General features: G+C 41.9%; 1 protein-coding gene and 1 pseudogene across 1 annotated transcript in view; one reads left to right on the top strand and one right to left on the bottom strand.

Annotated features, from left to right (window-relative positions):
- The window catches only part of NUP205 (nucleoporin 205), a 67,860-nt gene that overhangs the window by 31,700 nt on the left and 21,358 nt on the right, over positions 1-14,802 (top strand). Inside the window, exons 20-30 of the mRNA XM_037165811.2 lie at positions 408-489; positions 781-945; positions 1,276-1,400; positions 6,452-6,566; positions 9,568-9,717; positions 10,351-10,422; positions 10,729-10,886; positions 11,433-11,513; positions 12,294-12,485; positions 12,981-13,248; positions 13,337-13,435. Of these exons, the coding sequence (XP_037021706.2) occupies positions 408-489; positions 781-945; positions 1,276-1,400; positions 6,452-6,566; positions 9,568-9,717; positions 10,351-10,422; positions 10,729-10,886; positions 11,433-11,513; positions 12,294-12,485; positions 12,981-13,248; positions 13,337-13,435 (1,507 nt within the window). The remainder of the gene's footprint in view (positions 1-407; positions 490-780; positions 946-1,275; positions 1,401-6,451; positions 6,567-9,567; positions 9,718-10,350; positions 10,423-10,728; positions 10,887-11,432; positions 11,514-12,293; positions 12,486-12,980; positions 13,249-13,336; positions 13,436-14,802) is intronic.
- LOC119064240 (40S ribosomal protein S3a-like) lies at positions 7,248-8,039 on the bottom strand (annotated as a pseudogene).

Below are 14,802 nucleotides of genomic sequence, written 5' to 3'. Positions count from 1 at the left end.
GTGTCTCATCTCCCAGCCTGGAAATGTAAAGCTAGTGATATGCAGTACCCTTCTAAAGATGAGAGTTTTGTATTTTAGTTAAGATTCTGTAGCACTTAGTATATAACGAAGAGTTATAAAATAGCAATTTAATGATACTTAAAAAAAAACCTTTTTCATTTCTGGGGAAAGACAGGGAAGCAAGTTTTGAAACCAATAAACAAATTTTATTTCTTTAATTGTTTTTATAGAGAGCTAACTTATGGCAATTTAAGGAACCGAGTGTTCTATTAAAAATGTAACTAAAACCTAAATACTTGGTGCAGATTTGCCTTTATAGGCAAATGTTTATATATGTTATATGTACTATAGTTTCTCTAATATCTAGAAACTATATAATTTATTTTTTTATCTCTGTGTGACTTCAGAGTGTAAGTCAGAAGCTGATGGCTGGATTTGTGGAGTGTTTGGATAGTGAAGATACAGAAGAATTTATACGTCTGGAAGAGGGTGAGTCCTAGATTTAATGTGTATATTTTTGACTTTACATAAATACCCAACATACAGGAAACTGTTATCTGTCTAGTGGTGACTGATGTAAGAGAACTTAGAGAATTTGCTAGCCTGAACGGATAAGGCTTTGGGGAACCTTAATAATTCTGAACTCAGTGTGATGGCTGACCAGGTACACGGAAACCAACCAGAAGATAGAGTTTCGGAATAAAACGTTTCTGTTTTTAAATTTGACTTACGTTACCTTGTTGTTGTTTTTTAATTTTGTTTTGTGGTTTTCACGTTAAGGATCAGAACTTGAAAAGAAGCTAGCCGGAATCCGGCACGAAACCAGAATCCACATCCTGAACCTTCTCATCACCTCTCTGGAGCGCAACCCGCCCAGCCTCGCCCTTTACCTGCTGGGCTTCGAACTGAAGAAACCTGTCAGCACCACAAACCTGCAGGATCCAGGTATCGCCGTGAGATCCGCACACATTTCTTTCTCTCCATCCTTCTGTAGCTAAACGGTCACATACTGAATGTGTGGACTGTAGCTGGGCTCCAGGGATAATTCACTGAAAAAAGGAAATAATGTAGTTCGATGGGTCAGTCTCAGGACTGGCAGTCTAGGCGGGTGAATGAGCCTTAGACGGCAAGTATTTATCAACTTTTTGTATCAGTATTTGTAAGGCTGTTTACTGCAGAGCAGGTGCTGAAGGAGTTTAACCTCTGTAAAGGTATTTTCAATCTTCGATGCAGACATTTCAAAAGAAAGCTGAACTTCCCTTTGGTTTCATGTAGGAGTGTTAGGCTGCCCTCGGACGTGCCTTCACGCCATCCTGAACATCCTGGAGAAGGGGACCGAAGGGAGGACAGGCCCCCTGGCGGTGAGAGAGTCTCCGCAGCTGGCGGAGCTGTGCTACCAGGTATACAGCAGGCTGCACGCAGCGGCATTTAACAGAAGAAACGTAACTGGAGGCCTGGCTACTGCACGGAAGTGAAAGTGTAGTAGGACCCGTCTTTCATTTATGGGCAGAAGTCATAACACACAAACTCCAAGGTCCTATAGGTCTGCACACCCTGTATGTTGATTACTTGAAAAATGAGGGAAATTGGCTTTTTGAGGTGGATTTTGACCAGGTGGTGTAGACACTGTCCAAGGAAACTGTGTTTCTTCGTGGGGAAGAGGGCTGTGGGTTTGGGTCAGCAGACGTCTGGGCCCCTTCTCTGCCCCTCGCTGGCTGAGTCGCCCTGGGGCTTCTGTGCGCTCCTCCATCTGTGAAACGGATGTTGTTGGACTTAATGAGAATGTAAGAATGTGAGTGAAAGCGGTTTCTAACAACCGTGTACATTATGCAGCCCTACAGCTGTGTGTAAGGTGGTACAAAGTCAAATTAGTGTAGTCTAAACTATAGTAAGAACTTGTGTTTATTTTTTATTTTATTCATTTCACAAGTATTTTAAGAACTAGGCTTTGTAAGATGCAACTAGTTTCTCAATTTAAATGGCACCCTGCCCTGGCTGGTGTATGTAGCTCAGTGGATTGAGTGCCGGCCTATGAACCAAAGGGTTGCAGGTTTGATTCCCACTCTGGGGCACATGCCTGGGTTGTGGGCCAGGTCCCCAGTGGGGGGTGTGTGAGAGGCAACCACACATTGATGTTTCGCTCTCTTTCTCTCCCTTCCTCTCTCTCTAAAAGTAAAATAAGTAAATTTTTTTTTTTAAAAAGAAGATTCACTAAAAAAAAAAATGGCACCCTGTTTCACATATTCATGGTGAGAAATACATCATTCTACTGACAGGTATTTTTGTTACTTTTCTGCTTTTCTTTTTGTAATTCTTTACTATTTTCTTCTGTTCTCTGGCTGTCCAAACAGTCTTTACTGTAAGTGCTAGAGCTAGGTGTTACTTTGAATCAAAAATGAACTCTTCCTTAATGGGGGAGCAAACCTGACCTACATTTATTTCGCACACTGTTGTAGGATTTGACATACACGGAGAAGCGACGGGTGAGCTTAATCATCTAAAGTAAGGGGCTGAGGCAGGTGAAGTGAGAGACCGAAGACAGATTTAAGACATAGAGGTGGGAAGGGGGCGGGGAGAGGAGAATTGGATAGACTGGAGAGTACTTGCCCTGCTCTCAGCCCCTGCTGTTTTTTATGATGTCGGAACGCAGGTCCTGGTTTGCCAGACCCTCTGATTTTAAAACACTGTACTGGCCAAAACACGTCTATAGCAGTAATCTGTGATTTCACTGCTACAAATGTGGTCCAACATCAGCCTCACCACCTGGGGGCTTGTTGATGCAGAAGCTCAGGCCCCACTCCAGAGCTGCTGAGTCAGAATCTCATGGTAACAAGCACCACTCCGTTGGTACGAAAGGTGCTTTCTTCACGTGTAGGTTTATGCTTCAGAGAAAAATTCAAACCTCTAAAAAGAGCTTGTTTGTTTAAATAAATCTGATTGTAGCAAAGGGAAATAACTCAGGCCTTACTGGCCACCTTCATCATCCAACAGTATAAGAAGTAAGAAGTTGAGACCAAGCCGTGTATCTTTGCTCTCTCTCTCTTACTTTGTAATACTTTTACTAACAGTGAACCCATATCAGTATTTCTGAACTGTAAACAATATGGAACTGAAGTGTCAAGGAGAGCAGTTAGGGATCATATATAATACAATGGACAACATCCCTTAAATTTTCTTACTGCCTTTATACCATCAAGGCGTAACATTTAAGCAAAGCTGAATTCCTCATTGAGCAGACATTTCTGTATGCGCTCCCTTCTGTATCTTTTTGTGCCTTTATTTCGTGTTCGAAGTTCAGCAATTCTGCCTGGAGAGCTCTCTCTTCTGGTGCCATCTCCTGAGCTTTCTTAAGATCAGCCAGCGCTAGGCTGCCTCCGTTTAGTCCTTGCCGTCCTTGCCCTGTGGTGCAGTGCTTTGGTATTTGATGGCTCTATTTCAGGAGCCTCCAGATAACGGTTAATCAGTAACACTTTGACAATTTGACATCTTCAGTTTACAAGCACCAATATTTAGCATGCAGCCTGAGGATTCAGGTTGCAGCTTAGATCCATCCGCTTTCTCAATAACCTTTGAACCTTCCACATACCTTAAAACTTTCGTGTATTTTTTAATGGCCATCTCCCAGTTCTGGGATTGAAAAGAGTATTTCCAATTTTTTTAAGGTCTTTTGTTATTAGTAACATTTTATCTACATTGTTTAAATCTGGATCTCCATCCTGGGGGAAATCTGGATGACTATCTTTGGAACCATCTTTTGGGAATATTCCTCAGTCATACCCCTCAGTTCTCCACCTTCTGTGATAAAGCACAATTTGGCAGGTTTTCCACTCTTATACATTCTCCAGAACCCTCGCCACACCCATTCCTTTAATTACTTGGCCAAACGCCACGTTTCCCGTCTAAATGAGGAGTCAGAACTGCTGTGGTAAAGAGCGGAGAGCCGCTGGTCTGCAGCCCTGCTCACCTTGCTCAGTAAACCCCCCTGGGTGTGCCCCTGACAGGAATCCTCATCTTCAAACTCTTCACCGTTAGCAGTTCTCCACCTGCCCTGTTTGGATTCGAGAGGTTTCTGCCTGGAATCTTAAATTTCTTAATAATTCTATGGAACAGGCATCCTTTGAAATGGAGAGATTTTCCAGTGGTTAGGCCAATGCCTTTTTCTCCTGTACACAATGTACAGACATTTTCTGCAGTGTTGGGTACAGTATCTACAAACAGTTCTAAGACAATTTGACCAACTCGCTTGCCTCCCATGTGCACTTCAAAGAAGACTTGGGGGTTGCTGGGATTGGAGGGCTCAGCCCGGGGGGATGGGTGTGACATTTTGATTCGCATATGTATTTGGAAGCGGGTTTGGAGCACCTCCTGGCTGCGGGCAGCTGCAACCTGAGAGCAGCTCTTGGTGAAGAGCTGGTGGCTGTGCTGTTGTTTTTAAGGATGGAGAGTTTTCCTACCTTATCTGGAGAGTAGGGGGGACGCCACGCGCATGCGTGTAGAATGTCTATGGTGCCTGGGAGTGCACGTTTTGTGTCCTCCTCCCTGTGACAGTTTTCCCACGTCTCTGAGGATCTGTGCTTGTTTCTTCTTCACTGGGCGTCTAGTACGAATGACTGATGTTTGTTTTGTTTTGAGAAGTTCAGATTAGATTTTTGTTTGTCTGTAGAGTATGAAATCAGTGCTGCAGCAGAGCTATTTAAGTTTTACTTTGTGTTACCATACATTTTACCTTGTGTATACACATTATTTGTTCGGTTAATCTCAGTAGACACACAGTTTTGTGGGGGGTTCCCTCCTCAGTGAGTAAACGTTCTATGCAGCTTCCATGTAAATTACATGTTGGTTTCTAGTTTTTTTCCTCTGCTTTATATTTTTTAAATATATTTTTAGAAAGGGTTTGTAGTCAGTTGTTAATTTATTTTATATATTTACAGTGAACGCTGAATCAGCGAATATTGAACCATTGCTCTTAGGGAAGACATGGCGTCAGAATCCTGCCAGCCTCTGCTCTCAACATTTTCATCAGCTAATGAATACATAACTTTGTTTTATGTGTGTTTCTGTTTATAGACACTATTTCATATATTACTTAATATTTTTATTATTAATTAATTAACATGACTTTACATATATAATTAATTAACTACCATTGAACTCATGGCCAGCTGCACTACAGCTCATGCGTGAAGGAAGCTTGCCCCACACCTGTGTTTTCTCCCTCGGGAACACCACCCAGCATCCCAGCACTAGGCTTAGGGACCATCTCAGCCAGTGACATCACTAAGAAAAAGCATAGAGCAGAAGCCCTGACCCACAGGGAGGAGGACTTGTGCTTGTTCACAGTGTGAGCACTGAAACGGGGCGGCAGAGCCTGCCCTGTTCATTCTCTGTGGAGCGCATTGAACGGGGCCCCTCCAGGATTTTGCCACTTGGTGCCTTTCCATGAGTGACTGCAAAACCATGCAAGTTTTGATTTGGGAGTTACAAGTACATTTTAGCACGCAGACAAATTTGCAAGTACGAACTTTGCCAATAACGAGGATAGATTGCGTGCGTCAAAGGATGTGAATAGCTTCACAAGTTGAGATTTTGATTTCAGAAATCGTCGTTACAATTATAGTGGGTGTTAAATGGTGCTTGGTACATGGAAAGAATTTAATAAACACTTATAAAATGAATTCCTCATGGATGAAGATGTTTACTACCATTTTGTCAAATACTGGGATTTGCTTTTTACGTTTAAAAATTTTGCTGATTTGTATTAGAAGCCTGTTTTACTGGCTTTATTTTTTAAAAATTACTGCAAAGGGTGAACATTTTTCTTTGATTACAGGCTATTTTTATTTTTCCTCATGTAAAATGTGTTTTCTCATTTAATCTACTTGTATCTCTTGATGATATTCATATATCTAATGGAGATCTTTATATTTATTATAGCTGTTCACATTTTCTTATATTTGATATAAAAGCATTTATTCCTAATTCTATTATTTTTTGTTAAATTTTTATTTAGAGTTTATATTTGTAACTTAGTTGAATCTGTGGATTTTTGTAATCGTTTGATTCCTTCACTTCTGGTAAATCTATCTTCCTGAGGTTGGGATTAAAGTAACCATGGTTTGCAGAAGTTATTTCCAAGTAATTTGGTACTAATAATAGTTAAAATATTAAAACTTGTTAATTAACTGTATGTGTATATGTTAAATATATTTAGGGTGATTTCAAGGTTAGTCCTGGAGTAAATGTCTTCATCACTGTTACTTGTATTTTAACATATTTTCTTGAGTTAAGGTACTAAAGACTGTTTATAACACCCAGCTTCTAAGTTTTATGGTTGTGTTTATCCATTTTGCTCATGTTGTTGATGGGTCTTAGTTTCCGCTTAGTAGCTTTAACTGTCTTAAGATGTATAAGAACAGCCCTGACTCGGGGACTTTCTCGTTTGAACTTGAAGGTGATCTATCAGTTGTGTGCCTGCTCCGACACGTCCGGCCCTACTCTGCGGTACTTGAGAACCAGCCAGGACTTCTTATTTTCTCAGTTGCAGCATTTACCTTTTTCTAACAAAGGTAGGACATTATTTTTCCTTAAAACAAATTTGTAAAGTCCATGTTGAGTGGGTTTACTCACATAACATTCGTGGGTTGTGGTTACAGTTGTGGAATTCTGTTCTCTTTTTGTTACTAGCTTGGCACTTTGGGTTGCTTTTGTAATTTGTGCTAGAGAAGACTGATGTTTTAGCTGCCAGCACAAAATGATTTTAAAACAGTCTGCGAAGATGGAATCTGATCGCTTTCCTAGAAGAATTTTTAAATTTTGTTTAAGGATAAGAAAATTCTGGAAACTTAGATTTTTTTTTGAGTAAAGTCATTTTATTAAAAAAAATCTCTTTTATATTACTTTCTTGTGTCTATATTGAAACTGTATTAGGTCTTGAAATGAAAAATAGAAAACTAATTATGGTGGAAACTACTTATAACTTAGTTTATTGACCTGACCAGCACAGTTATCCCAAGCCACCCTACCCACGCTTTGTAGGCTTCTACAGTAAATAATCTTCATTTTGATCAGTTTTTAACCGTTTTTTTGAATTCATGTTATATCCAGACAGTGGAGATCTGTTGAGTTTTTTTAAATCTACTTGGTATCATCTTTATGATCTAGGAAATCCAGGCTCACTGATTTCACAACAAAAAATTTTTTTTAATCACAAATAGGCCTTTTTATTTGTCACCATTAAATGTCTGAATTTAAACAGATTCTTGGTCTGGGGGCTCATCTCCATCAGCTCATTCAACTTTAGCGCCTGTCTCATTCCCCTCATCCAGAACCGCTGCCTTCACCACAAAGTTCTTGAGTTTTCCTAATTCCAAGTTGGGCTTCTTCAGCATTTTGCCTTTTCTAACAAAGACCTCATGGGGCAGATAAATAGATTGGCAAGGCTTTCCTGTGCCTTTTCTAGTGTGATCTGGAATCAGTTTATTAATCATTTCTCTCGAGTCATTTGTCAGCATCTCTTGGGTCATGATTTCCATCATCTGCTTCCGGAGTTGGCGCACCTGCTGATGCTGAACATAAGAGGTCTTCCGAATCTGATTGTTTCGTTTTTTAGTAAAACCAACACAGAATAAACGAAGCAAATATCCATCAGTAGTCTTGACATCAACATGAGCTTCGATCATGGTCTGCCATTTGTTTGGACCGTGAAGCACATTTTGTCAAGGGTAAGCTCCACGTCATGGAAATTAGTCAGGTTTTGCCCTGAACATCCTCAGCAACTAGCTTGAATTTTCTAAACGCAACTTCATCATTCTGCAGATGGGCTAAGCTCTCTTTAAGTACGTGACCCCGGAGACCATCAGATGCAGCCTGGGTTCCCTGCATTCTCGTGACTAGTGTTTTTCCAACATTTCTTATTGCGAACATAGCTGGTGCTCTCACATCACACCACACCGATCTTTCTTAGAAAATGGATCGAGCGCTTTCTTCCTGGCTCCCTTTTTGCCACCTTTCGTCAGGCGCTTGTTTTTGCCCACTGCCATGGTGCTGCTCAGAGAGCCGAAAGGTCACAATAAATTTTTATAACTAGTAATTATCAGTAGAGCAATGGTGTGAGAAACCCTTGGGAATTATCCATTGGCAAAAATTTTTCACTTCATTTTCATAAGTGTATCATATTTTTATTCCTGAGATTTTGTTTATATAAGAAGTTTTTTTGCCCTGGCTGGTGTAGCTCAGTGGATTGAGCATGGGCCTCTGAACCAAAAGGTCGCCTGTTCGATTCTCAGTCAGGGCACATGCGTGGGTTGTGGGCCAGGTCCCCAGTGCAGGGTGTGCAAGAGGCAACCACACATTGATGTTTCTCTCCTTCTCTTTCTCCTTTCTTGCTCCTCTCTCTAAAAATAAATAAATTTTTAAAAATCTTAAAAAAGACATTTTAAAAACCCTCTTTTATGCCTAATTAGAAAAATAGTTAGGCTTCCCTATTGTGATATGTTTTTAAAAAGTTGATCCAGCTTTGCCCATTATTCTTATTATAAGTAGTAGTAGCAGCTGTAATAGTATTTGGTGTGTTTTGTTTATACTGCCACAAGTTAGGGCTTCAAAGCCAGGCATATTAAAATAATATTGGGTTCAAAAATGTATATAATCGTTCCCAACCCTAATTATATGGGGTGTTTTTTTGGTTTTAACACGCACAGAGAGTGACGGGGCTCAGTCCTGCTTGGCAGCCACTTTGCTCACGGACCCCCTGAGAGAGGAGCTGGCTCAGCTCCCCTCTCTTCCTCTTGGTGTAGATGTGTGTCCCCATCCCCTCTATTCTTGACGAACTTGAGGGCCCGCTTGTCCTTGGGACCTCAGGCTGCTCCATGGCACTCTGCTCATGAGGGGCTAAACCACACACCTCTCGGCTGTGCCCACATGAACTTGGTGTGCGTGGTGAGGTGCCCTTGGCAGCAGCTGCGCCTCAGCTTGTTCCCGCTCTTGGTCACCCTGCAGCCCTGTTGAGGCTGCGGCTGTGACAGAGCCCTGAGCCCCAGCTGCCCCTCCCCAGTGGATGCTGTGGCGGAAGGCCCGCCCCTAGTGAGATGTTCCACCAGATGTCCTGGGTTGTCTTAAGGGATGTCATGAAGTGGTACAATTTAAGTTAATTGTAAGTGTTTAAAATGTATTTGTTTTGTGAAATAAAAATGAAGCTATGATTGCTTTTAATTTTTAAATATTTTTATATATTTGAGAATTTTTTAAGTATTATGTTCTGTATTTATGTCAAAACGTGAGGGACTCAGAATTCTGTAGCTCTGTGTGATACTATGCTCGTAATGGGAACTTGATCTTGTTCTTCATTTGTTTTTGCTCACTTTTTACAGAATACCTTATTTTTTCCTCCATTGGCATCTGTTTTCTTCTTTTTTCACTTTACAGAGTAATATAAATTCTTATGTTGCCAAGTTTCATAAATTATTGACTAAGTTTTGTGGGAAAATATTCAATGAGTTATGGAATTCAGGCCTATTCTGCTCTCGTGTTATTTTTCTGGGAAACTAAACTTATGTACTTGACTTCCAGAATATGAAATATCTATTTTGAACCAAATGTCGTGGCTGATGAAGACGGCCTCGATAGAGCTCAGGGTGACTTCTCTGAACCGCCAGCGGTCGCACACCCAGAGGCTCCTGCACCTGCTGCTGGACGACATGCCCGTGAAGCCCTACTCAGGTGAGCGGGCGCCTGCGGGCCTCGCGGGACCACGCCGCCGCCTGGTCTGGGTGAATGCAGGCGCGGCTCTGGCTCCTGTGCCGGACTTGGGGGTGGGGGCCAAACAAGTTCTTCCTGCCTTTAGAGGTTTTTCCTCAAAGTACAAAATTATAGAGTTATCCCATAACTGTCATTTTATTATTGTCAGAAGCATCCACATTTTACTATAGTTAATTACACAGATTTCAGCTTAACAGTAACCCACAATCTTCAGGCCAACTAATACATGCAGAAATTTCAGAAGAGTTTGTCTCATGGAGCAGCATGACCTAAGATATTTCTGTGTGTATTATGTATGCAAATTAAGCATAAGCTTTTTTTAATCATCTCTGGGACATGATTGGGTCCTGTCTCTTTTGGAGTTCTGATTATCCTCTTTACAATTGTGAAGTGGTTCCCATAGGGACAGAAGGAATTAGAGGAATGCGGTTGGTAAGTCCTCATCATCTGTGCATTTTAATTACCTGATTGCAGAGGGCTCTTTGACCTAGAAAGAGTGACCTAGAAAAAGAAGACTTTATGTTTGTTAGTTTCAAATAAATTCTATGAGTATGTTTTTCTTTTTCTGATGTGTTATTACCGATGCTCCAACAGATGGTGAAGGAGGGATAGAAGATGAAAATCGGTCTGTCTCTGGGTTCCTTCACTTTGACACTGCTACCAAAGGTAAAGCCCTTTGAATGCACGGTTACAGTGTCAGGAGGTAACGGTCATGCCTGTGTCCTCACATTCTTAACTGGTACACAAAAGCCACATGAAAGATTACTTGTCATCCAGAAAAAGTTGTTGTAACTAGGATGTTAGGATAGGAAAAAAACATTTTTGCAAATGGACGTATTAGATATAAAATTTATTTTATTTTCTAGACTAATGCCCTTTTTGAACATAGCACTCACTATCTTTGATTGGAACGCAGTGGCTTGCTCTTCTCAATGTCCCAAGTAAAACTGAACTCCTTTTTATTATTTCCAGTACGTCGAAAAATTTTAAGTATTCTTGACTCGATCGACTTCAGTCAGGAGATCCCCGAGCCTTTGCAGTTGGATTTCTTTGATCGGGTCCAGATCGAGCATGTGATAGCTAACTGTGAGCATAAGAATCTGCGGGGACAGACGGTCTGCAACGTCAAGGTGAGGATGGGTCCGGTGTGTGCAGCGCCGAGTAGTTGGTAGTGCTTTATCAGACGGAAGTGTAGTACCCTGATTGTATTCTGATGGAGCTGGTGATGGTTTTCCAGTAGAGGCACTGGTTTGCTGGGCTGTGGTTTTCAGTTTTCAAACAGCCGGGAAATCAAACTGAGTAGACCACACTAACTTCTCCTGTTTCAAAGGTTCCTCATCACCTTTCTCTTAGTAGTCGGGCCGCCCAGCTCTAACTGTGGACTCGGTTTTAACCGTTTACCTTTCTGCCCGGTCAGTGGTAATGGCCTCACTAGTAGGAAGAAGATACCCAGGGCGTGTGCACTGACTTACCTGCCACAGAGGCTCTGGGGCACCACCCTGGAACTGAGGGGCGCCTGAGGGTTTTCATTAGCAGCGGGACAGTGCCACAGTTAGATTTTATGTAACGGTATCTCAGACTTCTCCCTCTAGGGCAGTTCATACGAATTGCTGGGGGTTATTGTTCTCTCTTTGTCTGAAATGGTCTTACTTTTCTCTCTTTACCCACTTATGTAGCTTCTTCACAGGGTTCTTGTTGCTGAAGTGAATGCCCTTCAGGGCCTGGCAGCCATCGGGCAGAGGCCTCTGCTAATGGAGGTGAGCCTGCTGGGTGTGTGCGTTAGTTTTAACCCTTTTACTACCTGAACTACTTAATGTGCCAGTTGGAGGACAGAACAGTAAGTTGACTTGTAGTTCATTAATTAGTAAGTGACTTAACAATTATGGATTCTTTCATTTTTGACTTTATAACTTTTGTAAGCTGAACTGAAGCTAATGTCTGGGTATCCCAGTCAGTAATGCTATTTCTGCTGGACTGGTTGAGGAGGTGCTTCCGGTCCACGTTGCCTACTAGATTTCACTTCCTGCCCGTCAGTGAGGGGAGAGAGTCATTTGTCATCCCGAGTGGGGACTTGCGAGGAAGGGGTCAGGTGGCAGAACCACATATATGGAAACTGAGCTGGCTGGGCCCAGACAGGAGGGAAAGATAAAGACACATCTGGGAAAAATGCCATAGAACTTGGGTTTTAGGCAACCTGAGTGCTCAAGGGTTTAGCACATGTAGATAGTTGCAAGGAGAAAGAAGACTGATTAAAAAGCTGATTGCCACTCGCGTACTACCTAGGCTCCCTGCCTTACACACACACACACACACACACACACACACACGCACAAAGCCATATATATTATTTTTCATTTTTCATAGCACTGGCCGCCATTATAACATGGAAAGGTGTCTGCTGGCTGGCATATGTGTGGAAGGTTTCCAAAATGTCAGCGTTTTCAGATTGACAGTGAGAAAATAGGAAGCTGTTGGTAGAAGCCTTCACTTGCCATGTGCTGATGAACGAACCTTGTGATTGCCCTTCTCCGCTTTAGGAGATCAGCACCATCCTCCAGTACGTGGTGGCGAGGAACAAGCTGTTGCAGTGTCTCCACGCGAAGCGGCACGTGCTGGAGTCGTGGAGGCAGCTGGTGGAGATCATACTGACAGCTTGTCCCCAGGACCTCATTCAGGCGGAGGACCGGCAGCTGATTATTCGCGATATTTTACAAGATGTGCACGACAAGGTGACGCACTTCCTCAGCTACTTTGCACCGCCGAACAGATGCTTATGTACATGCAGTCTGCACCTCTCCTCTCTATTTCCCACTTAGATCAGGGACAGAGTCGTGCAACACCGATGCTAAGCCTTTCCTTGAGAAAGGTGTTGATTCTGTATTGTAGTCTCTGTCAGCTAGAGTGTGTATCAGAATTATCTAGGGAACTTTAAAAAAATTCCCATGGACAGATTTCACCAGACCTATGGAATGGGACAGTCTAGTGTTGAGGCCATTTATGTAATTTGCCCCTGAAAGCCTCCTGGGGGGTTCTGATGGGAATTCCTTTTGGTTGAGAACACGTGTTACTCAGCATCATGTACACTCCTACTAGCTTGTTTTCTTCGAACAGTACAGTGCTATCTTATGTTCTTACGGTATTCGAACAGCTAAGCATCTATACAGTGTATCGGTGACCGTAGCTGAAAGCAGGGTCCTCGCTCTGACTTGTCTCTCTGCTCTAAGATCCTGGATGACGAGGCAGCACAGGAGTTAATGCCCGTGGTGGCAGGTGCTGTGTTCACCCTGACCGCCCACCTGAGCCAGGCCGTCCGCACGGAGCAGAAGCAGCCATTGGCCTCGGGGCTCGGAGAGGCCCACTACGCTTTCATGCTGGAGGGCTCCATCGCCTCGCCTCCTCCCACAGAGAACCCGGTGGTGGATTTCGCTTCTATTGGAGACTCATCACTTCACATCATATTGAAGAAACTCTTAGACTTCATTCTGAAGACAGGTCCTTTCATCTGAATTTCCTGTGAATTAACAGCTTTTGAATTTGTTTTAACTTTAGTTTGAAAAAAGTGTTCTCTGTGTCTCCCTAGGTGGTGGATTCCAGCGAGTGAGGACACACCTGTACGGCTCTCTGCTCTATTACCTGCAGATCGCCCAGAGACCAGATGAACCCGACACCTTGGAAGCAGGTGGAATTAGATCCCTAAACTTTTCTGGTTTTAGAGATGGGTTAAATTTTTAAAAATCACTTTATCTGCTATCTAAGCAAAGCTGAAATACATGAGTCTTTGTGGAATCATTAAAGGGACTTACTCTAAAGTAGAGAATGTTTAGTTTTCTAAAATTATAAAGGTGAAACATGAGGGTTGTGAAAACCCCTCAAATAGGATCTCAGCTTGTATTTCTATAACTTGCCCTCTGGCCCTAGGCGAACCTTTAAAATGGCTCTGTTCTTCCAAAGCATGGAGGTAACATTATTTTACAGTTGGGTTTGTTCATAAGCATTTGAATTATTTCTAGCTTTACTATCAAAAGATCTTGTATCAGATGTTCTTTTACATGCCTGTGTATTTTTCAAAAATACTTCATGGTGGAATTTCCATGATAAGAGTGTGCACAATTTTCTTTTAATGGATTTTGTTGAATGGCCCTGTACCACTTACACACTCATCCATAGCATGCATATGTCTTTTTATAGACGGATGTGAGGTTTTCTTGGACACATTGAGAAGTAGAATTACTTCTTCAGAAGATATTTATATTTAAGATAGTGATAAATACTGCTTTCTAAAATGTAGTTCATGTTTTTAATTAATAGTAGTGATCTGGATTCTTTGGTCTCCAGATATGGAAGATGTTTTAGACAGCAGACTAGTCAGGGTATAATAAATACTCTATGCCAGAGTTACTCTGCTATTTAGGAACTTGTTAGGAGCACCTTCTGATAATGGACTCCTGTGCCCTTCTGAGAACCCTAAGAGTATTTGTTATTTTGTACATAGGTTCTTAAAAACCACTCTGAGTCTAAGGCCCAGATTATCTAGTGTTATCCTTTACGGGCTGCATAGTGTCACATAGTATCGTTCTTAGAAGATAACAGTAGCCAAGTGAAGTATTTAGAGAAATGTCCTACCTACTTAATGCACAAAAATATTTTTAAGGTTATTAAAAATAATAGGTCAGAAAAGCTTTTAAAACTTTTTAATTTAACTATATTTTATTGATTATGCTATCACAGTTGTCCCATTTCCCCCCTTCACTCCCCTCTACCCTGCACACCCCCTCCCACCCACATTCCCTGCCACATTCCCCCCCACATTCCCTGTCTTTAGTTCATGCCTGTATGTCATACTTATAAGTTCTTTAGCTTCTACATTTTCCATACTATTCTTGCCTCTCCCTGACTATTTTCTACCTACCATCTATGCTACTTATTCTCTGTACCTTTTCCCCCTCTCTCCTCCTCCCCTGTTGATAACCCTTCATGTGATCTCCATTTCTATGGTTCTGTTCCTGTTCTAGTTGTTTGCTTAGTTTGCTTTTGTTTTAGGTGTGG

The sequence above is a fragment of the Artibeus jamaicensis genome, unplaced genomic scaffold (genome assembly GCF_021234435.1).
Source record: "Artibeus jamaicensis isolate MK-2021 breed Jamaican fruit bat unplaced genomic scaffold, CSHL_Jam_final scaffold_3307, whole genome shotgun sequence".
NCBI classification, from domain to species: domain Eukaryota; kingdom Metazoa; phylum Chordata; class Mammalia; order Chiroptera; family Phyllostomidae; genus Artibeus; species Artibeus jamaicensis.
This window is presented reverse-complemented; position numbering and strand designations above follow the sequence as displayed.